This window comes from Anser anser (genome assembly GCF_964211835.1).
Source record: "Anser anser genome assembly, chromosome: 3".
NCBI classification, from domain to species: Eukaryota; Metazoa; Chordata; class Aves; order Anseriformes; family Anatidae; genus Anser; species Anser anser.
The window spans coordinates 120213717-120237452 of record NC_139722.1 but is presented as its reverse complement, the minus strand read 5'-3'; the positions used below and the strand labels follow the sequence as shown (position 1 = coordinate 120237452).

Genomic DNA, 23736 nt, shown 5'->3' with positions numbered 1-23736 from the left:
ATTGGCTCCTTCTCTTCAGCGGGGCGGGCCTTTCCCCTCCCCGCCCGCCAATCGGCCGCCCCCTTCCCCTCGCGACGCCTCTTCCGGTCGCGTCGCCGGCCGCGCCCAATGGGAGGCCGGCGGGGGGGCGGGACGCCTCACCCTCACCGAGGCAACGGGGCGGCCGGGCGGTTCCGGGTGCGCGCGAGGCCGGCGGCGGCGGCGGGTGAGTGCTCGGCGCCCGGCCCCGCCCCCCCCGCGCCCCCCGGCCGGCCGTTAACGGCCGCGCGGGCTCGCGCGCTGCCGGGAGGTGGGGGGCGGGGCGGGGAGCTCCCCCCGGTGACGTCACCCCCGCGAACGGCGGAGGCCCCGCCCCCGGCAGGGCGTTGCCATGGCGACCGCAGCGCTGAGGCGGCCCCTCAGGAGGGCGGGGTGGGGGGGGTTTCCCTGGCGGTTTTTCGCAATAAAAGTTGCTTTTCTGCCTTTTTTCGTGCGTCTCTGTGGCTCCTCGTTGGTCGTTGCGTGCTCCCCGTGGCTCACGTTGCGCTCGGGGCTCTCCGCGCTTGCCCTGCTGCCCAATGCCCTCCCGCCCTGCGTTACCCAGCCCCTGTCAGAAACGGAAAGCTCTAAAACACGAAAAGCGCCCGGAAATGAAAAGCCCCAAAGCACGGAAAGCTTCCCCAAAACGACCCCTTTCACGCGGCCAGGGCTGAGACGGAGCCGTCCCTACGGGCGCCCCCTCCTCCCCTCACCTGCCTGTAGCCGTCGGTGTGTGTCAGTACCCGCGGGCGTCTGCCCCGCAGAGCAGGGAGCTGAGCTCCACCTCCCCCGGGGGCGCCCCGCGTCCCCTCTGGGCTCTCGGGCTGCCCCTGGGCTGTGTGTGTGTGGCAGGCACCCGCGCTGGCTGCGACGCCCGCGCTCGGTGACTTTGTTTTTCTGAGCGGCCGCCTGGGATTTCGGCGCTCGTTGCTTTTTAAATGCAGTAAGTGCTTCGGACTGCTTCGTTAGGATTGTCACGGTTTGCGTTCTTCGCGTTCCTCCAGCGTGTCTGTAGCTGCGCGTCGTAGTTCTGTAGCGAGGGGGGGTGAGGTCAGGGCTATCGAGCGTACGAGAGGCCAGCAAAGGGAACAGATCAATCTCTCAAGGCAGCCGTAAAGGGAAAGGCAGGCTCCGACTGGAGCTTAGAGAGTGGAAGCAGCAAGTTTGGGAATGATACTTGAAGAAGGGTTTGGAATGGACGAGATTTGACAAAAAATAATGTAGAAGGATGTTAATGAGATGAGTTTAATATACGTTGTCTTTTGAGCTTACTGTGCAAACTCTGCCACTGCCTTGCTTGTAAAAATCAGCACATCCTCAAACCAAAGTGCGTGTTAACGCCTAATTAGGATTTTCAGTCTGGAGCTATACTATTATTTAGGCTTTAAATAGCATCTGTATCTTTATTTTTAAAAAACATTTCTCTCCCATCTTCATTACTGTTCCTACCACCGTACTATTTTTCTTCTATTTCTGCAAGAATACGTGTTCCATAATTGCCCTTCTATCATTTTACTTCAGTCTTTGTAGTTCCCCTGTAGGTGTGTGCTGCAGTAAGATGCAGGAAAGTGGAGTTTGTAGCAAACAGACTGTTTCAGGTCACCTCCTGTACCAATGGCTGCTGGAGCTCCCTTGCTTCTTGTTAGCAAAAAAGGAAGTAAATTGTGGTGGTTGTGACGTTAACTCGAGCTCTGAAGTCTATACACGAGACTTACAGTTGGATGTAGTTTATAAATTATTTTACTCCTTGTAGAATCTGTATGTTGTTGAGGTAATTAATTTTGTATGAGTATATGTATTTATATTTACATAAGTAAACATAATTATTTGTATTATATATGTTTAGAAATATATGAAGATAAATATGCATATATAGCACCTAAGAGAAAATGAGTGGAAAGAAGTAGCTTCGTAGAAAGCTGTGCTAATTTTCAATATTGCAAAGAAGGCTTTGGTAAACCAGTAAGTTTGTCCTATGCCAGTGCAGAGTGTTGACAAACAACATTTGCATTGTTATGGCTGTTTAAGCGGAGTGATGTTTAATTCCTGGAGTGAGCTGTACAGCATTTGCAAAATTTGTGGTTTAAATCCTACATATTAAACATCCCCTATTCACTTACTAGTGTTTTTAGGTTACAAGTAGTCCCTTTAGAGGTGGGAGGGGAGTTAGACATCATACTGGAATATCTTGATATGTTATCAGAGGTCTTCATCCAAGCATTACAGCGACATGCTTGTTCACTTCCTGAATTAATCCGACACGTAGAATGTGCTTTCAGTTTACCAGCTGAACTAGAGGAATGATAGTGTCATTATTTGTCTGTAGATAAGAGAAGCAGTAAATACAGCAAATTTATTTTCTGACTCTTGAGGAATACAATACATTTTTCTGTACTACCATTTGGGAGCTTTTACTTTTCTAGAAAATACTGTCGGTTTTTCCATGAACTTTCTATAAACATCAAATTCTGTAAACATGTTAAGGGTTAAGATCCAAAAGCTAGCTAAAAGAATGGGTTTACTAAATTATTTGACTTTAACTTAAGCGTATTGTGGTTCATTAATAATCACGGTAGCTGTTCTTTTTCTCTAGGCAAACTTTCCTTCACTGTCTTGGGCTTATTTGGCATTATTTTTAGAAATACTTCGCAATTAAAAAAAATATTCCTTTTTTCTTTTTCCCCTTTAAATTAATGGAGAATAATAAGGGGAGGACGTAGAAGGCTATGGAAGACTAGGAATGAGTTCATTATAGGATCTTAAACAGCTATTTCTTTCAAAAGAAAGAAAAAGATAAGGCATTATTTTTATTCATATGCTGCAATTCTGTGGAGAATGTGTTAATAATTTCTGATAGACTTGAATTTGTGTTAATGTATGTTTTCTACATCACCTATATAAAATAACACAAAATCATGCAGGCAGATGCCAGCACGTGATTTCAGGATAGGAGGTTATGCACGTATCTGTACATACCATCTTTTAGCTTTTGCTAGCGTTGTTATAATGATGCTTAGGACTTTTCACATGAGAAGGGGATGTCACTTTTAAGAAGTCAAGATTATGACTGTGAAGCATCATTGCATTTAAAGCTAGTTAGGCATGTTGGGTGGAGAAATATGTTGTAATGTTGAATAAAAGAAGACCATGGAAAGCAGCTTTCTCAGTCGTGTGCAAGCCTTTGATCAGCAGTTCCCTAGAACAACTGGAAAGATTATTAGGTTCAAGTCTCTTAAGGGGAGCTTAAAGGCTGATTCCAACTTCCAACATGGACTTTTCCAACTGAGTTGGTTATCTTAAGTCATGTTAATACTGCTAGCTAGGCAAGAGGCAGAACTTAGAAGCGCTCCTTTCAACAGGTGTTCTCGCCTTGTTTCAAACCTGTCTTCCAAAAATTCTTTCTGATGTTGATATATATGAAATATGCCTCTTGGAAATCAGTATCTAACATTTGCATGTGATTTGATTTTAGGATGATTCCTCTCCAGAATTTATTTTTGAATGGAAGCATGCTCTTTTCCAGTAGAAGATGGTGATCCTAACGTACGATCATGGAAAAGGGGATAAGTTCGATAGAAGTATTACCTTCCAAATCATCTCAGGTTACAGCTGTAAAAGTGGTGGTCAAAGAGCCCGAAACAAAGCAAACCCAAAGAGGGAAACGAGTGGGATTTGTGCTTGTTCACGCAGGTAAGGTGGGGAAACATAACAGCTGGAATGGAAATAGTGCGTATACAGACTAAATATCAACTGAAGTTTTATATTGGCTTTGGTCTGCTAGTATGTTAATGAAACACATTTAATGAAATGATGTGAACTTTGGATGTAAATGTGTGAGTGGAGAGTTTGTTTGGAAGTTGCATTGGCTGGAGAATCTTGGGAGCTGGTACTAAAAATGTAATTTTTGGTGTTCTGAACGGTTTGTGTGTGTATATACATATTTATATATATAAATATATGCGTTTGCTCTTTGTCAAAAAAATCCTTAAATTTCACAGTTATAAAACATCAAATTCTTCAGTTACATCTGCTGATAGGGAACCCTACAAAATGTGAGAGAGGTCTATTTCAGTCTGTTTCTTTACCGTACAGAAGGATCAAATAGAGCTCTTCGATTACCGACAATTTTTTGTCTAGCTTGTCCTTAAGCATGTCTAGTTAAGACTTTCTGAAACCTTAGGCAATGTGTTGCAGTATTTGACTCTTTTTACACTTTGAAGGTTTTCTCCAAGTCTATTTTTTTATTGTGTTCTTTTTAAAGTGAATTGTTATTTATTCTTTCCACATGTAACAGAGGTCTTCTACTCAGATGTGATATAAAAATGATGTACTATGTGTCTCTTGTTCATAAATAATTTTTAATAGGTTCCTTCTTAAATACTGTTAGTCTTGAAAATATGAATAACGTTTACATCTGGCTATATGTTTGTTTTTAGCTGCTGAAATCCTTCAGGCAAAAACCAAAAAGTCTCCATGGTGCTTATTCTGGGTTGATATTGGAAGACCCTGGTATTTTATTTAAAGAGCAGATTGAAATGATCAATACGTTGCTCTTTGCTGGGTTATTTTGCTATTTAAAAGTCCTTTTTTTCATTGCTAGAAGTGTTAAAACTGATTTTATTAGAGTTTATCAAGGCTGGCATTACTAAAGGTGAGGAAAGGGAAGTTGAAATCAATACAAACGTGTTTGTCAAGTTAAAAAAAAATGGAAACTAAAGGTCAGTGTGCTAATCTTGTCTGCTGTTTTTCTGGTACTGTATTGAGTCAAATAGTGGACACTGATAAATTTCTCAGGTATGGAAATAGGGGACAGTGGCTAAAACCAGGGCAAAATGGGTAGGTGTAGCAGGATAGGCATAAAGACTGAAAATGAGAAAAAGTCGAAAAAAGTGATCCTTATTTCAGGGACATCTTCTGGTTCTAAAACTGGAGTAATGAGCTCTAAAAGTGTAGCATAAATATGAGAAAATAAACAAAATAGTAATTGGCCAACGTACAAGTCATGAGGAAAAGGAAAATTGGAGTTTGACTTAAAAAATTGGAGTTGACTTTCTTTTTTTTTTTCCCCACATGAATGGAGGTTAAATAAAATAGCAGTGCTGGAAATCCTCCAAGAATGAACAAAACTGGAGTTGCTTCTAGAGTGTTTATAGGAACGGATTATATGACACTGAGATTTACACCTGTGTGCTCTGTACTCTATAAGTGTATTTGAATGGCATAAAGTTGTCAACCACGGATACAAAAAAGAAATGCTAATGTAATCCAGACACCTTCTGTTTGCCCATGTCATAATTCTTGCTTTGAAGTATAGACAGTAGTTTGATAAGTAGTATAATCTCTTTTTCTTTTGTCTAATTGTAGGTGCAGGTTATCATTCTGAATCCAAAGCTAAAGAGTATAAGCATGTGTGCAAAAGAGCTTGCCAGAAGGTATGTCTTACCATCCCCACAGTCTTGTACTGGGTATGTAAGAAGTATACAGGGAGCACTGTCCCTTTGCTATAAATAGGCATATTGTGGTTTAGCTACTCAGAACGTATGTGTTGCTAGAGGAAAAAATGGAGCAGCAACAGTTAACGTGATGGCTGTACAGAGTCACTACAGTGCTTGGCCCCAAGGTGCAGAAACTTTGCTATTTCAGTGGTGGCAAATAAAAGACATCAAAGGAATGGTGGAGAACAAACAGGTAAGCTCGCAGTAGTGCCTTCACAGGATATTCTTACAGCTTCATGCATACAGCTTCTGTGGTTCTGGGATTACCAGAGCTGAACATGATGCCTGGATCTTTCTTTCATTAATATCCACACTTTTTGGAGTTTATTTAAGCTCTAGCATCCAGATTGCTCCATAGATATAGGAATTTCTAGAATTCCTTTCTTCTTGATAGCTCTTAACTTTTTAATAGGAGGAGAGGTAGAAACAATGAAAAAAAAACAACCAACCAACCAAAAAAATCCTCTTCCCAAAGTTGGAAAGGAAGAAATGGCACGATTTTCATTTCTATGGCAGTACATATAAAAATATATATTTATTATTTTTATCTACCTTGAGAACTTGGCTTTGGAGCTGGCAAGTCTTGTACACAAAGTGTTGAATAAGAAGCTGGAATACTGATCTTCAAAATTCATAATGCCTTTTGCTTTCTTCACGGAGATGGAGCTGAGGAGCCTGGCAGGCTTTTTGGAAGTGTTTCAGAGCTGGAATCTAATAATTAATTAACACTTCATCTTTACAGTTCTGTTGCTCAATCCTAATACAAATCTAATTTTTTAATGAGAAGCCTCAAAAAGCATCCAAACTTAACACCAGCTTCATTAAAGTTGTACATTAGCCCTGATGATAGTAATTTTTCAGCTAATTATGTGTGGAAAAGAGGTTGTTTGCTGTTGAATTTGTCTAATTGGAGATTCTGTTTGGTTCCTTAAGCTAGGTAGCCAACAAAAATAATTTGTATGAAGAGCAAACAGTCATGGGTTTGTCTTGCTGCTTAAGATGCAGCCATAGCTGTTTTCTGGAGGTTACCTGAGGGCCCAGTATGGATCTGAGATGCAGCGTTAGGCTCTAGAACTCTTTTTGTGTGTGTGCATGCATATAAAATCTGAAGATAACTTTATCGTATATGATATGTTTTTATGCATTGTCTTTTAGATGAGTTCATTTGTTGATAATGTTCAATTTCATGATCATTACCATGTGTGGTACTAGGGATTGTTGTTGAATCTTGGAAAGAAATTAGAAACTTCTTGACTGAAACATTGTGTTTGAGGAAGTCAGGTATGAGAATTTTTTTTGCTACAAATATGAGCTTGCAGGAATCTGCTACTAAATGCAGTGTTGGAATGTCTGAGGAGTAAAAAGCCATCGGATCTGCCCTCACATGGTGCATGGCCGTGATTTCCTGCGTATCTTGTTTTTCTGTCTTCTTACATCTTAAAGTAATTTGGTGAAGATTCTCTTTTGTACAGGACTAGGAAAATGTAGGGCTTAGCGATAAAATATTAGAATTTCCTAATCATCAACTGAAAATTCTGTTTTACAGGCAATTGAAAAGCTACAGGCTGGCGCTCTTGCAACAGATGCAGTGACTGCAGCACTTATAGAATTAGAGGTAAGAATTTCTGACTACTAATGTATATCTCAGGTACATTGTCACATTTTTCTGTAGGAAGGTACTAATTCAAGGGGGGAAGGTACTAATTCAAATGGGAAATCTACTGAGATTTCCCTTTTTGTGTCTTAAAGTTAGTTATCTGTGCAGATAGGGAAGCTATACTAATTTTATCTTGCCTTTTAATTCTCTTTTGGAATAAATGTATTTAAAGACTTCTAAAATTGCCAAGTGAATAAAAGTTCTGTACTTGGTTCAAATTGGTTTTTATCTCAGGTACGTTTTATCAGATAGTCTTTAACAATTAAAAAAAAAACGATTAAAGATTTATCTAACCCTTTTTAGGGAAGTTCTGACTTACAGGTGGACTGCACTGGCTCTGCTTCTTAGGTGGGGAAAAATCATGCTACTGGTAACATTGGCTGACTAGACGTTCTAGAATAAGTTCTAATTTTTTTTTTTCTCATTAGTATCTCTCACAGTTACGTTTAGTTTCTTCAAATTATAGTCAAAGAATTTAGATGTAGTTAGTCCTTAGTAACTGTATTAATGCTCTCAGGTAGCAATTATATTGATGTAACTGTCTCTGATGTGCTTTCCTGGATTGTGTTATTCATACCTTTTTCAGTTCTTCAGGATAACATTGCAAAAGTGATTGTATAAATCTAAGGTTGCTTGTCTCTGTCCAATTAAACGACTATTAGAAAATGAAGTAGGAATTTTAAGTTCTCATTTGTTCCACATCATACTTGAGCTATGCACTTGAACTAATGTAAATCATGAAGGCTTTTTTTCTTATATTTTTACTTTTTTTCCTCTATGATCTCTGTCCGATAGGATAGGAGACTAGAAGCAGGCTGTTTGGCGAAATACAGCTTTTTGTAAAATTATCTTTTTTTTCTGATTTTTATGACGAGCTGTGTATAGAAGAGTAGGACAAGTAATGCTTTTATTTAAAATTGATTTTTTATTTAAGATACAAAGAATCAATAATTATAAGGAGATGAGCAGCTGTTTGTAAGGCATTTGGAAGAGTCTCTTTTTGGAATGGTGAGATTTTACAGCATCTGACTTTAGTGAATGGTCCCTATGAAATAAGGAAAAGGGGAGTAAAGCTAAAAGAATTTCTGGGATATAAATGAGGAAGCTTAATATTAATGATTGTCCCAGGTTCACATATCCCTCATGGCAGTGATTGTTTCATCCTCTCCAACTTTATTAGTGAAAAAGGGAAGGTGATGTGAGTGTTCTACTGTAAAAATAATGTCCTGGTTTGGGAATTTATTGTCAGATTTGAGAGGATTAGCAGTGGATTTGATCACACATATGTTTAGAAAGTATTAATTAACATAAGTGATAGGGTCAGCGTGAGGCACGCAGTATGTACTTCAATATGCGTTAGGCATGCCGACCAGGTGCCGAAGCTTCAGTCATACTTTTAACTTGGTGAACTTCTTGACTTTGAACACTACTCCAGGTCTCCACTGAACTGTTCAAATATGCTTCCATGTGCTATCTTACACATTAAAATAGATCTAGGTGAGAATAAAAGATAAATTCTCTGTAGAGGAATTATTTATGATGCACATCTATAAGCTAACTGAATCTTCTGTTTTTCTACAAGATTGTTTTGTGATTCAGTTCCCTCCTTGGTGGAAGAAAAATTTCATATTTTGTGTTGTGATTTTTATTGTGTTCCTGAACTAAGTAGAAGAAAACATATTTTAAGAAGCTTAACTTAAAAGCTATGTATCTCCTTGCAGCTGTGCCCAGGGTAATTATTTTCTGTTTTTGATATCCCTAAGAAAATCTTTTGCTGTAATAGATTTAAATATTCTGAAGTGATATCTATAAGATGTTATGGCTTTAAGATGAAATTAAAACATATTTAGGGAATTAATCCGATCAGCAACCTTTTTCTTCTTTTCTGTCCTGCTACTGCTCTGGTGATGCCTGCAATCATTCTACTTTCTGTTTTTGTAATTGTATTAGGTAGTATTTTAATGTGTACTGTTGTACAAAACCTGTTTTTTTTTTTTTTTCCTTTTTTCCTGTTTTTAAGATTAAATATTATTTTGTTCAGGCTATTCTTCCATTGTTCTCAACAAAATTATTGGCTTTCATTTACTCATTAAGTGATCTATATAACTTCTTAATTGTGTGTCATTTTCTTTTTTATTGTGATAAAGAATATTGGGTTTGGGATTTGGGCTTCTTTTAAATTAAACTTTATGGCTATGCAGTTAGGAAGAATCAAAGGTATACTCAGAACATAAAATGGTGTGTTTGGCAGTGGCAGTTTTTTGGAACTGATATGAGAAATTCCAAAGTGTTAGACTGTCAGCTTTGAAAATGTTGGAAGGTTTGTGTCTACTCATATCTCATGGTGAACACCACCTCCAGAGATGTCCATCTTTTCTCTAGCTGAGTCTTCTGTTTTATTTCCAGTTCTTTTCCTATTCCTGTCTGGAAAACAGAAACTGCATGTGGCAAACCAACAAAGCAAACAGAGTAAATTTTCTCTTTCATTATAAAAATTTTTAGGTAAAAATGTAGGTTTGTGTGTTGACTGTCTCTCTTGTGAGCTATCACTACTCTTTTTTATGCAGAAAAAATATTGACATTTTCATCAAGTACTTTAGCATTTCGAATTGGGAGGTACATAGTAAAAAATCTGTATAAAAACAGTTTTGTTTGTTTGCATCTGCCACTGCAATACAGATTAAGGTAAAGAACAACAAAATTTTGTATTACATGATAACAGATTCCATCGTGGAATACTGTTTCAAGCTTCTTTATATTTTGGTTGCTGGAGAACACATTATAGTGAGTTTATCTGAAATATTTAATCTCTTTTACAGTTCTGTAGAGTTTTTAATGCTGTATTCCAAAAATCTGTAGTCTTTGCAAGACACACAAATCTTTTCATGGAAGTGTCACAAAAGATTAATTTTTTTTCCCCTCAGTTCCACTCAATTACACAACTCCTATTACACAGAATTTCAGCTAATCCAAGAGGCATCACTTCAAAGACTTGTTGAGGCGCAAGACTTGCTCTTGATCTTTTATGAGCAAGCTGACAGTTTGCTTGTGGTATGCTGTCTGTTTTTTGTTTTATTTTTGCAGGCTCCAAATGGAGAATGAACAGCCTTTTTTTGTTGGACTTTGAATCTCAAATGAAATAGTGGATAGATTAAGATATAATGCTAATAGTTTTTTGAGAAAAGGTAGATTACTTTTACAAAACAACAACACCTGACCACAATACTGTTGAAATAACTTCACTGGTCTTCATAAGCATCAGCTGTATTTCCTAAGTTGATTAAAGGCAGTTACGTTTTCCAGTTTGTGAACTCTGTCATTGCAGAGAAACAAATGAACAGGTTACTTCCTTCAGCTTTTGGTGATAGAATGGATATGGACAAGGTGCTTCATAAAAGTCGTCATTTACACTGTATTCTTCTACAAAGACATGAGCCCAGAATCACTTATTTTTGCGATCTTACTATCAGCCACCATAGGAAGTCTGAACTTGCCTTGAAAAACAAAAGGATTTGGGCAGCTTTTTTTTTTTTTTTTCCTTATGAAACGTGCAGTTTTCAACAAAACCACATGCTGATTGAATTTATGGCTGGCTGGAGAAGTGATGTGCAATTTCAAGCTTAGAGTATAGAGCAATTCAGAGGGTCTACTGCTCAAATATCAGAGACAAGAGCATAAGTTTGTTGTAAAGGACGATGAAGATATTAAAATTTCTCTATGTGTAGTCTAAGTTTGTTAATACGATGTGTACATTGCTTGTTTCTTTAATTTGACTTCTGTGGAATATTATTTATGGACATCATTTAAATTGGAAATTAATGTGATTGATGGGGAAGTGGATGTCACATTTTGCTTTTGATCTCCTTGCTACTAAAATTCCTCTATTTACTTTGCTTGTTTTTTAGCCTCAATTCAAAGGAACGCAAAGCAAAATTTTGCAGTGAAGTAGTTTACTTCTTGTTGAATTGTGGTTGGTTTTTAAGCATGATTTATTAATTTTATAGTAAATAAGATTTTGGAATACAGAATCTTAGTCCCAAGGATATCTTTATAAAGCTGAAAGCACGATGCCGGCAGCACTGTTGTGGTAAGGCAGTCACCATAGATGAACTTTAAATGGATAATGAACTGGAAGTTGTTAATTCTAGTTAAAAGCATTGCTGTGATGTTTTGCAGCAGAGTGACTAATGGTAATCTATGACAAAAGTGTTCTTTAAAAACATTTTAGCTGACTTAGTTGAAAGGGACCTGACTCATCCTTGTAGACTATTACTTCTTGTCACTGAATTCCCACAGAAAAATGAATTTTAAAATTGCAGTGTGTAGAAAGAAATGGCTGTAGACTTTGAAATCCTTTTAAAAGTTGCAAATAAACCTTGGCCTAAACTGTAGAAAAGATGAATGGAATCCTCTTTAATACATGTCAAAATAGAACATTTTAACTATTTGCCTAGATGTAATTCTGGACTATTAGAGTTGAGTAACATCTTCAAGCGTTCCAACTTTGACCGCAGCTGGAAACTTCAGCATGCCTGTGATTGCTGCCAGAACATTTTCAAATACATCTTGAAATGAAAAGGAGTCTACAAATGAAAATGATACCCTTGGTATGGGGTTAACCCAAGATGGGCTAACTTTTGAAAATTAAATTATTGTTCCACATCTTAAAGCTTTGTATTATCTCTTTACTACAGTTTCAAGTTAGAGATACTTCAGTGATGGTGTAATTGCTGTAGTCTAGTATTTTTCACAAATTCGAAAGCTTTTGTTTTATTAAAATGCTTTGAATAGACACTTGTTTGTCTTTTCTCGCATTTTTTACTTTTGTGTAGTGGTAGGGCTTGCTGTTAGCTTGCAAAGCTCGTGCTGTTTTGCTTGTTTATCTGATCTTTTTCTGACTGCTTAGAGATACAAAGGCTGATCTCTGCTTGTGTTTTTTAAATACAAGTAAATACCTGAATATACCTACTGTTACAACTTTCTTTTCCTTCTTTCCCTCCCTCCCCCAAGATGGGTACAGCTTGGGGAATCAGTTCTTGCAGTTCTGGAGTAGCTCAGTTTATTTTTTGCCTTTTGAAAGCATGCACACTTCTGTTTTAATAATGTTTCCACATTCCTCAAAGGCTGTGCATTTTCATTTTAAAACACTTCTTAATTTTCCTAGATTGTATTCCAAAATTTGTTTATCAGTCTTGATATCTTTTGGGCAGACTTTGCAGAGATTCATGTGTTTCAAAAAGAGATGTATTAATGTGCGGTATTTCACGTCCTTGTCTATTCATAGATGTAGGTGTGAATATCTGTTTCCATTTGTTGTAAAGGTTTTTCCCTGCCTCATTTCAAAGGCTTTATATCTCATCTCATCTCATCTCAAAGACACTCCAGTAGGTGTCAGAGATTCCGTGCTGTTCACACCCAGTTCCTGCGCTGTCTAAAGCTGTTATCAGATCAGCTTTTAGGTTTGTGAAGTTACAGAGACCACCTTTCTCTTGGCAATTCTGAGACTGCATCTTAACTGAGTGCAGTCTAATTGTAAAGCTCCACAGAAATTCTGAGCAGGCCCTTGGAATTTGCTCTTCATTTCTTTTTCACTGGAGAAGTCGCTCAGGTTGTGAATGAGCGTACTGGTAAGACTCCGTAGTTCTGAAATGAAAGAGTTGTGCCATCAGAGGCACCTTCTGTTTTGTTGGTTTAGATACCCTATTTATCACATACTATGTGACATTCTCATAAATATTTTGTAGTATTCAGAGGGGAGAAACAGGTGGCATTCGCTTTGTCTTGAGATCCTCTCGATAAGTCATTTCTTGGTGAATCCTCGATGTTGTGCAGGGAAGGTGTTATTCCAAAGCACTTCTTGATTTTTAGAAATAAACCGAACTAGTGCTACTATGTAGCCTGTTTTTTTTTTTCCCCTTAAACTCTCTAAATTATTAGGTGTATCAGATAGTAGGGAGCTTTGTATCTTGCAGGCAGGAGGATTCTAGACAGAGTAACCAGGATTTCTCTTCTGATAGGTCCTCCCTACTCCCCTTATTTGGCTGTGACATCCACTTTTAAGGTAACAGCTGTCTTTGCTTTGTGGCTGTAACAGATCTATAGAACACAAAATTCTTGCTCTTTGCTAATGTTTTTGAGTATAATGTACTGAGCAAATGTTTTTGGAACAGAGCCTTAGAAATTAGTCTCCAGACTTGCAGATCTCCGTGCTCCAATTACCCAAGAGCAAGGAACTTGGAGAGCTCTAGGAGTAAGCACAGTTCATCCTAATGCATTCCTGTTTTTCCTTTGTCCTCCAAGAATTTTTCACTGTTTGCATTCAGATTCCTTCTGTCACTTCGCTGCTCCTTTTGTTCTAAAACTTCACTGGCTTAATTTTCTTCATAGTTGCAGTCTGGCGAGCAATACAGTTGGCTAAGCCCGCTCCTGCTCGGCAATCTTCCCCCTTTCCAAGACCATCATCTTGGTAGCCTTCCACCTTTCCCCCTTTCTAGGGAAGGTTATTCACTGTGTGCCAAGCTGCAAGTGTTTCAACTTCTCTCCCACTTTACTTCTTTTCTGTGATGCATATCTGTCAAAATGAACAACACAATGAACGTACACAATGAATTTGAAGATCTGTTACGGCATGAGATAAAATGGGATGGGATAAAATCTTGTGCTACTTCTTGGATGCAGAAGAAAAACAGACAATAAAGATGAGTGGTGTAGAATTAACATGACGGAGATATTACTGTCTGTTTAATGATTATACGTTGATCATGTATTAATGATTCTCCACTGTTACCTTTAAGCATAAAACTCTAGTGAGACTGCATTTTGATAACTGTTTCCAATATTAATGTGCTAAATACCTTATCTCTGTAAATTAGAATCAGTATCTTGCAAAACAGGTTTTGTATTTACTCATTACTGTTCATTTGGAAGTTAACAAGAGTTCTGACTTGCTGCAAAGTTGTTTTTCATTTCTCTTCTCCCTCTTTAGTTTCCTTGCATTCATTGCAAACTAGCGTGTGCAAAAAAGAGCCAATTCTCTTAACATTTAAGACAGAACTTTGTTTCCAATAGATGTGTTTCTTGATTCTGCATATATTACGTGTATTTGTAACATTATGGCCATCTAATTTCTATGATATATTTACATACGGTCTAGACAACCGTTTTATTTCTTACGTGAGGTTGTTCTGCTATTGTAATAAAAACAGATATAAAACTCTGAAAGCATGCAGCATCTCTAAAATGTTATTGTTTGAATGTTCTGGCCTGTTTTCTTTCTTCATCTTGTACTCAGTTTTGTGCCTGCATATGGAAAGTGGGGGTTATGTTGACCTGACAGTGAGACTTCTGGACTATGCCACTTTAAAGCTTTGTGATTTTAAAATCATGGTGATGCTCCGAGGGAACGTGTAGGCAACAATTCGTACTTTTAAATCTAGCATGCGACACTTCTTGTTCGACAAACTTAAGTTTTCAAAAACTACAGAAAACTCTAATAAAAGATGAGTTAGTTTTTAATTAGGTAGTTTATTAAAGGTTGTTCCATGCTTTATGTGAAATATACCTTTGTTATTCAGTAAACTTCCAGACCATGGTAATGACTGTCCTTGTGCTAGCGTTCAAATAGGAATTTTGCAAAGTGAATTCTTTTTATTGGTGCTGATTCCTCATTTCTGTGTGCAAGGCTGAAATCACAGTCTTATCATCTTAAGGAAACATACAGTTCTGTTTTGCTGCTCCACCATACTTGAGAGTTTCAGAAGTAGACCGTGGTCTCTGTGGAAGAGATTTTTACTCATCTTGTAAAGCTGTTGCTTGCATATAAATGATTATCTAAATTTGTCGTGTGGTTATTATTTATAATAGCCCATTATTACACTTGAGATGTATCACATTGAAGAGGGTATAAGGTATCTACGGTAGTAATTTGAGATGACCAGTGCAAATTGCTCCTCTTTGTTGTTGTGGCAGATTGAAATACTGCAATAAGAAATTGCGCTGTACAAAGACCAGTGTCACCATATTAGTTATGCAAAGGTCTTAATATAGTCTGTTATGGATGTGGCCTTACAGTGTTTTATTCTTATTTTTAGGATTCTCCTTTTACAAATGCAGGAATGGGTTCTAACCTAAACCTTCTGGGTGAGATAGAATGTGATGCCAGTATAATGGATGGAAAGTCATTAAATTTTGGAGCTGTTGGAGCACTGAGTGGTATGTTACTTACGTATTGTAAAGCTAACTACTGATTTATGTGCAAAGATCAATCTTGTTCTTTTTTGTTATGTTTTTGGAGGGGGGTGGTAGTATAAAATACTTCCCTGTTTAATAAATCCTTCTCCCTTTAAGGGGAGAAGGAGGCATTCCTGCACCCTGAAATGCTGCTTTGTGTTGTTGCAGTGTGTTATCTTGTTAGTTGACTGATAATCCTTTGATGCAGAATGATCACGTGATAAAGTGTTCACCAATGGAGTTAAATTTGCTCAGATGGCTTTGGAGAATGAAACTTTATGATATGATAACTACATATGAAAATACAATTATCTATCTTTCTATCTACGTATTAAAAAAAAAAAAAAGAACACTAGCATTTAAATTCCACTTTATATTTGTTTTTGTTATCTGCCTCTTTGGGGAATTTACTGTTACATAATTCAGTCATAAGGTTACCTGATAGTTGGTCTCTTAGTTAAATTGGTCAAATTAGGATACGAAGGAACTGAGATTTCCTTTACAGTGTCAGAAAGTTACATAGATTGCTAGCCTCGAAACCGAAGCTTATTATTTATTCTCGAGAATGGGTTTAGCTATTCATCTGTCAAGCTGTTTGCCTGCAACATAAAATTTCTGTTTAATGTGGATTTTTTTTCATTATAAATTTTCTCACATGAATAGTTACATTTGGATTATTTTTTTTGTGAAACTATTATGAGGTTTGATAAATATGCATACAGGACTTATTTAATCTGAGAAATAATGTGTTTTTCTTCTCCTTTTTGCCTAGCTTTACCTTTCATTACAAAACAAATATACAGACCCAAATAGGGATTGCTGAGCTCTTTCCCTAAGTATGTTCAACAGCCTTAACTGTTACTATTGAATAGCTTTTCTGACAATGTTTCAAGCTTTGTTCTTTATCCTAGAATAGTTCTAAACTGTGGTAATAACTTCCTCATGTAGATATAAATCTAAAATAAATAGTGAAATGAAGTGTTTCAGGGCTTGCTTGTTACAAAAAATATCCTTCAAACCATGGCGAAGGAGAAAATGAGGCAGTGAGAAAAAGCTAAACCTGAATCCTATAATCCCTGTTCTGGCCAGATAGATCCAAATAAAAGCTTTTTCCGTCTTGAAAAATTAATACTCATAAAATGTCTTTGGCCTGTAGAATACCACTGAGTTAATTTTGAGACTTCTGTGGTAGGCATTCACTCCTAATATTTCAGTATGCTTCTTTCTTTAAAAAAACAAAACAAAAGCAAGTGTTGATTAGAAGGCCTTGCCACCACTGATAGGATATGTGAAGGAAAAACTGATACAAAGTGTTATTAAATTGAAACATAGCACCCTGAGGTATCTGTTACTGAATTGCCGAAGCCTTGGAAATTAAAGGAAGCTGACTTCATTGCCAAAATGAAAATTAAAATGCAATGTGGAAAAATATTTTAATGTTTTGTTCCCATTTTTTTTTGCTAATTTTTCTTTTCAGGGATCAAGAATCCGGTTTCAGTTGCAAATAGGTTGTTGTGTGAAGGGCAGAAGGGAAAACTCTCTGCTGGCAGAATTCCACCTTGGTAATTGCTTTGTTCTGCTTGTCTTTACTTTAGTCTTACGTCTCTACTGCATGCGATATTTGAAGGCTATATCTTATCCAAAGAAGGCTGATGCTGTTTTACATACCAGCTATAGCGTGCTTTTAAAAAGAAGCTAAGTTTTGTTCTCTGATCTTGAAACATCTTGTGCACTTGATGCAGCTACGTGTCGAAGCATTGTGGGTAGATGGAGATGTCAGTTTGTGATAATTTCTGTCTGTTATTATTTCCAAAGTTATGTCATACTGAATTCTTATGTTTTTTACTATATCATTTTGAAAAATCTGTGAGCGCATCAAAATGAAAATGAAATTCTACTACCTTTGCCTCTGTTTACCTTTTAAAAAAAAAAAAAAAGCAAGAACACAGCTTTTAAAAAGCATGTAAAAGAATCCTGCTTCATTGACTATGTGGCTTTATTTTGTAGCTGAAACATGAAAATTTCCATTGTTTACTTGGAAGTTGTTTTAAACATGAATTTAATAGTATTTACAGCAACAATGAAAACATGCTTTATTGATATTGGTATAATACCTATATGAAAGAGGAAACTATTAAGCACATGACAACTTTGAATATTCCTGGAAAGAATCCAAGAACTGTTTTGGAATTGATTGATCTTAAAAGCATCTTATTTTCATCAACAGTTTAAATTGACAAGTAGAGATCTTGAACTCAAAGTGGTTACCTCAGTTATCATACTCACGGCAAAAATTTGCTACCGTTTGCTCACTAACTGCAATATTGGCAGATGTGTTAAATCAGCACTTACGTTGTTTGAAATTCCTATATTCAGATTTACAGATTTTATTTTCCTTACTGTGTTATTCTTCCTATAAAGCTATCCAAATAGTCAGTCTGTATCTGATAGTACAGTATTCCAGTTTAAATAGTGAGGGAAACTACTATTTCAGTGTTCTGTAATGCTGCAAAGGTAGGTCACAGATTGAAAACAGGCCCTCCAAAACCAGCCCATCAACAAGCAGATTTTGCATTTAAAACTGTTTTCTTTACTAAAAGAAGGAAAGAGTGATTGTAGTTAGTGAGAACTTCTTTTTCAGAGGAGAAGTTTACTAAGGAATAGGAACTTCAATTTCAGTTGCTGCAAGTAGCTTATTTCTTGAGATTTCAGGAGAAAGCCAGCGTTTAGACAAAATACATTAAAAGGGGGTGTCAAATGGGGTGGTTGTTGGTTTTATTTATTTATTTAGTTTCAGAACAGGGGAGTTTTGTAGCCTCCTACAGGAGCAAGCACCTGTGATTTAGTTTTGTCTCTACCATCACAGTATTTTCTCTAACTGTGGCAAGGAAGAGTACCTGGGATAGTCTGTATCCTATTTTAGCATGTTTTCTGTAACTTCACGACCTAGTTTATGTCGCTATTATTTTAAAAATAACTGAATGGAAAAGAAACTATATCCTCTTGTCCTCAGAAGACAAGACTAAATCTTTCCAACACTGTGCAAGGTCTTGACTAACAAACACTGTAAAAGACAAGGGAGCTCAAATTGTCAAGGTGAGAAGTGAACTGTCTTCAGAGCCAACACATTCAGCTTATTGTGCAAATGCTTTGGATCTTATTTACCTATACATATTTCAATTTCTCCTTCCCCATTCTGAATTTTGGGTATGGATTTTATTAGAAAAAAACTAGTTACCTTGGGAACAATCTATAGTAGTGGAACACAGTAGCTTGCTTTGGTAGATGCTTCTGTATGCGCAGGGTATCCTGAGTTCGGAATGGAGCTAATGATCGTTGTAGGTGTTGACTGTTGACAATTTCATGCCTTGCCTTTCTGGCAGGGTTTGGCGTAACACATTCTTGTTCCAGGAGTGAAACATATTCCAGCACAAGCTGGGAAAATATGTTGTCAAGTAGCAAGAGAACAGCTGTATTTTTGGCGGTCTTCCCAAGTGTTAGGCTTTTAGTAATGAATTTTTATTTGTGAAGATATGCAAGTTTCATCTTGTTTCTTGTGGGCAAATAGTGCTTTGGGGAATCTTACAGATACTGCATAGCCTAAGAACCTATCTTGTTAAAGAAGCCTAGTGGTAGAGACAGCTTCTATAGCATGAGCTAAGCTAGCTTAATGTTTTCTGGCCAGGATGTTTGGCACAGGACCACATGAGAGAAATTCAGGAACTGTGAGATCAGTAGAAGTGGCATTATGGAGGGAGAGGCTTGTCTGTAAGAGAACATATGGAGGCAGTCAGTTTGGCCTGTTCACCACTGTTCTGCACCCATTTGTACAGTGACATTTCAAAATGGCACATTTCTAATTTGCAGTAGAAGAAATTCTAATGACTGTGAATTAATTTATTTGGAGATGGTAAGTTTATTGGGAAGGAGCGATCAAGTGTCCTGACTGATACATGTATGCAGTTTGCTGGGAATTGCTCTGTTGTCTGGTCATTCTGGAACACTATCTTGTTGTTGTGTTCAAAACACAGAATCCCACTATCCAAATTAAAATTTAAAAGGTTTCTAGTAGGGAATTCCTGCATGTATGAGTGTATTTGTTAAAGCTGTTTTAAGATCCTTACACCTTCTCTCATAGTTTATTCAGCTTGTTGTTGGCAGAACGTTCTCCAGCTGTGTGTGCAATGATAGAAAATACTGAACTCTTCAATGTTACATATTATCCTGTAAGACATTCCTAATCGTTGTATAACTTTACAAAAGAAAGAACAATTATAGTTGCACAATTACACATCGGGTGGATCATCAAGAGTGGTCTTTGGTCCCAGAATAATGGATTAGAAGTTTTGTACTAATAGCTTTTAAGTTTTTTTTTTTTCTATTTCATATGCTGAAATGAGGGATACCTGATCCTCCTAAGAGAAAAAAGCTTATTTACATCTTTTACTATTCACTTTAGATATGTAAGGATTGCAAGATTGTACAAATAGACCTAAATGTCTCCTTTTTTAACAATTCCTTTGTATTATTGATTTCAAAGTTCATATTTGTATCCCTTTTTCAGTATTAATAATAATCCGTATGAGAAGAAGGACTTCCCCCCTCTCCCCCCTCTGGACATGAAGGGTTTTGCAGTTTTCACGCCTGTGATGCACAGTGCTATAGACAGGATATGTATGTTGGGCAACTTGCAGGGCAGTGCATAGTCAAGGAAGTGCATAGATTGAAGATTCTCACCACCTTTTATCCCTGTTCTTAATGTCATCTGAATAATTTCTTCGATGCAAGAGTGATTTCAGAGTGATTGCTGCATTTTAAAATAAACATTACAAAATTTGTTACATTCAGGATCACCTTGACCATCTTTCATGAACCCAACCCTCTTCTGCCACTTCTGTTCAGCTCAATGTAGCCTGTCTCCATACTGCCCATATTAAATGGTCCTGTTTGGAGCAAACATCACCAGGAGAACCATGTTCTTGTGAAAATTTGCCTAAAAGGACCATTTTAAGAGTCCTTTGCCTGCATTTTCACTTACTGTGTTGTAGTTCCCCTGGAATTGGAAGGCACATCTAAATGTGGACTTGGTCCTAGGAGGACTTTTTCATCTTCTGTGTGTTCGGAGCCTGTAGCAGCTGCAGAGTACTCTTCATTTGATACATTTGCATCTTTTTATCTTGTTTGTGTAGAACCAACTTTCAGAGTAGCAGAGCACAAACTGTCATTCATCCTTTGTTTTTGTTTTGTTTTTGTTTTCCCTTTTGGGAAAAAATGTATTTTGAACTAGCCTAAAGGCTTTTGAGACTCAGTAGAGTTTTGGCTGCTTTCTGTAGCCCATGGGCTTTGTTCCCTATTTTCCCTCTTCCTCGGTTAATCATGCTTGGTGGTAGCTGCATAGGGTTAGTTTTGCTTTTATGCCAGCTTAAACTATAGCCCTGTTCATTCTTGCCTGCTGCAGCTCTTCTACGTAGGTATATGGATGTGTCTTATGGCACCCAAAGTAGTTTCCTAAGTGCCTGCCTGTTGGTTCCCACCTTCCCACCTCCCTGTGATCTCTGGCTGTGAGCTGAACCAGATCACAGAAACTTGCTTTTTGGACTGGTGTGAAGACTATTTAGTCTTGTTTAGATTTATAATTATTTGGCTACCTACAGAGCTGAGTTCATGCTGTATGTCTGTAGGATTTGCTAACTAGCTATCTTGGTATCAGTTTAGAGGAGGGAGTACAGGTGGTATGGATAACAAAGCACTGAGATCCTGATTTTTTGGCAAACTGATGATGCAACTCCTCTGTGATTATGTTGTCCTTTCAAGGCATCTGAAGTGAAAGATTAAAACAAAAAAACAAACAAGCAAAAGCACTAACTATTCTTTGGGACCAGAACAGGAAAATGCTTAGTCTGTGTCCACCTTATAACCAGGGAGATGAATCCAGGAGTTAAGGACACAAGCGAGAGCAAAATAAAAGTCACGTTACTTAAGTTTTGAACAACTTAGTATATCTTGAACATTCTTGGGGGCTTTTTTTCTTGCTTTGTAAATACCAGTGACTGTTTTTGTGTCTCTAAGTATAACAGAAGCAATTGTGAGATGTCAGGAAAATGTAGCGTTTCTGACTGATCTGTGCTATTCAGGTTATCGTATGTAAGACTCCTAATATCTGATCATGGTACTTTTTGCAACTACCCTTCCTCTATTTTATTCAACAGGAAGCAGTTACTCACTTCCTGAGAATGTATAGTTGAAAGAAAACTTTTAGTCAGTGGAGAATACTACTTACTTCAGTTTGGCTACAATTTGCATTTCTCTCTTATGCTGATCTGAGTGACAGATTGTTCTCGATCACTAGCTTACCTAAAAGGAGACACTTGAGTTCTCCCAAAGTACCCAGTAACTTACTCTACAGTATCTCGCAACATGAAAAAATATTTATCTGGAGCTACACTAACAATGGTAAGAAATACATGCTTAACGATTCAAATTCTTATCTAAAGAAACTTTTTTTTTTTGAGACTTAGGTAAGGAAAGACTGAACTTGTAATGGTTGTGTCATAGAAAAGATGGAAAGTACCACTGCAAAACACCACATACTGAAAGCTGCAGGTGTCAGATATAATGCTATCAAGAAAATTTGCAGCAGTAGTAATGCCAATAAATCTTCTATATCAGTAATGTTCTCAGGAATTGATAGTATTATGTGGTCAAGGAGACTTCTGCATAGCTGAAATAACTTTTTTAACCTCATATATTTTTAACCTCATATATTCATAATTCCGATATTTCTGTAAAGCTTTTTGAAATTATTCTAAGTCCTCAGTCTTTGCTTCTTTTGCCCACTAGGCAGTTGTGGTATTCTTATTTCAAAAGGGAAATAGGAAGTAGTGACTGGAAACAGGTGTCCTTTACTATGTTGCTGCTGTTGCTGTTTTTCAATAGCTTTCTGAAAATGTGTAATTTTCAACTACCACATTCCCTTTTTCAAGGATTCAGATTAATTTATCTAAGGGGAAGTGGTGTAGATAATTGAGATAACTTTTTTTTTTTTCCTAAAAGGAACATGTCTGTGTATAACTCTTGCCATCATTCATTATCATGGCAGTATGTGCTATCTCACTACTGTAAAATGTTAAGTATTGACTACAAAAAAACTTAAATTTTTTTGCCCCGCAGTTATGTTAAATATTCAGTGGACTTGTCTCATTTGCAGATGCTTGATAAAACACCAGACTTATAGAAAGACAGATAGACTTCTGTCTTTCTAAATAAAACTTATTTTTAACTTGTGTCATACATCCCAAAGTAATTCTTGATATTCCAGTAGCACTGACTAACTTCACTGGAAATGTCTTACCATTTTTTTTGTCATTCATCCCATGTCGTTAGTCTTCAGGATCTTACTCAGCTGTTATAGAGAGCGAGCCTATGGACAACTTTATGCTGTTTTAGCTGCAATTAAGAGCTGGTGCTATTTGGTAATTCATTTCAAATTTAATAGCACGTGTTTTTATTCAATAGTAAACAACGTCAGAGCTGCATAGTCTTTTAATGAAACTACGTAAGGTTGCCAACTGAATTATAGCTGACACTTCTGTGAAATGCAGAGAGCTTACAATTTTTAAATGACCAAACCAAATAGAAAAAATAATTGCAAGGAAAGGGGGATTTGTTATATGGTTTTGTTTAAACTCCCTCTTCTGTGTCTCCTAGCTTTTTAGTTGGTGAAGGAGCTTACAGATGGGCAGTTGATCACGGGATACCAGCATGTCCTCCAGGTATCATGGCTACAAGTGAGTAAACTGGTGGTGTGAGTAGGAAGAACAGGACAGAATAATTTAAAATAGTGCCTCATACGTTGAGGTGCACATCATGTCACTGTTCTTAACGTTCAACTAGCTTATGGTATTATGGTATATAAGGATGGTTAAGTTTAATCATTTTCTATTAAGTATCTAAATAGCAAAAATTAAGAACTGTTACTTCAGCTGCATTTTAGCAACATGTAATTCAAATGAATTTGTGATTCTAGGATTAAATACAACAAAGGACTTTTTTTTCATTACTATTCTTTAACCAAAATATAGACTCAAACAGCTCAAGTTGTGATCCATCTTGGATCCAAAAAGCACCAACTAGCCATGTATGTAAATAGTCTCAGATTCTGTAATTACATCCAGCTCTGATTCTTTGTCCAGGATTGTGTGTTGTAAACAGGCCATTATTATTATTTATTCTTTTAAACTTAGCTGGTCTTTTCTTCATCTAATATGGTGGGATGACCCAGTCCAGTGTGACTCAAAATATACTGTACACTAAGAGTGGCCAGGTTTCTTATAAAAG

The 23736-nt window shown here is 37.3% G+C and overlaps 1 protein-coding gene across 1 annotated transcript in view; it reads left to right on the top strand.

The window, feature by feature from the left end:
* Nucleotides 1-527: 527 nt before the first annotated feature.
* The window catches only part of TASP1 (taspase 1), an 83524-nt gene continuing 60315 nt past the window's right edge, over nt 528-23736 (top strand). The window contains 7 exon segments of the mRNA XM_083828898.1: nt 528-961; nt 3491-3708; nt 5383-5450; nt 7060-7128; nt 15261-15381; nt 16877-16961; nt 23107-23186. Coding sequence (XP_083685024.1) covers nt 3570-3708; nt 5383-5450; nt 7060-7128; nt 15261-15381; nt 16877-16961; nt 23107-23186 — 562 coding nt within the window. The 5' untranslated portion in view covers nt 528-961; nt 3491-3569.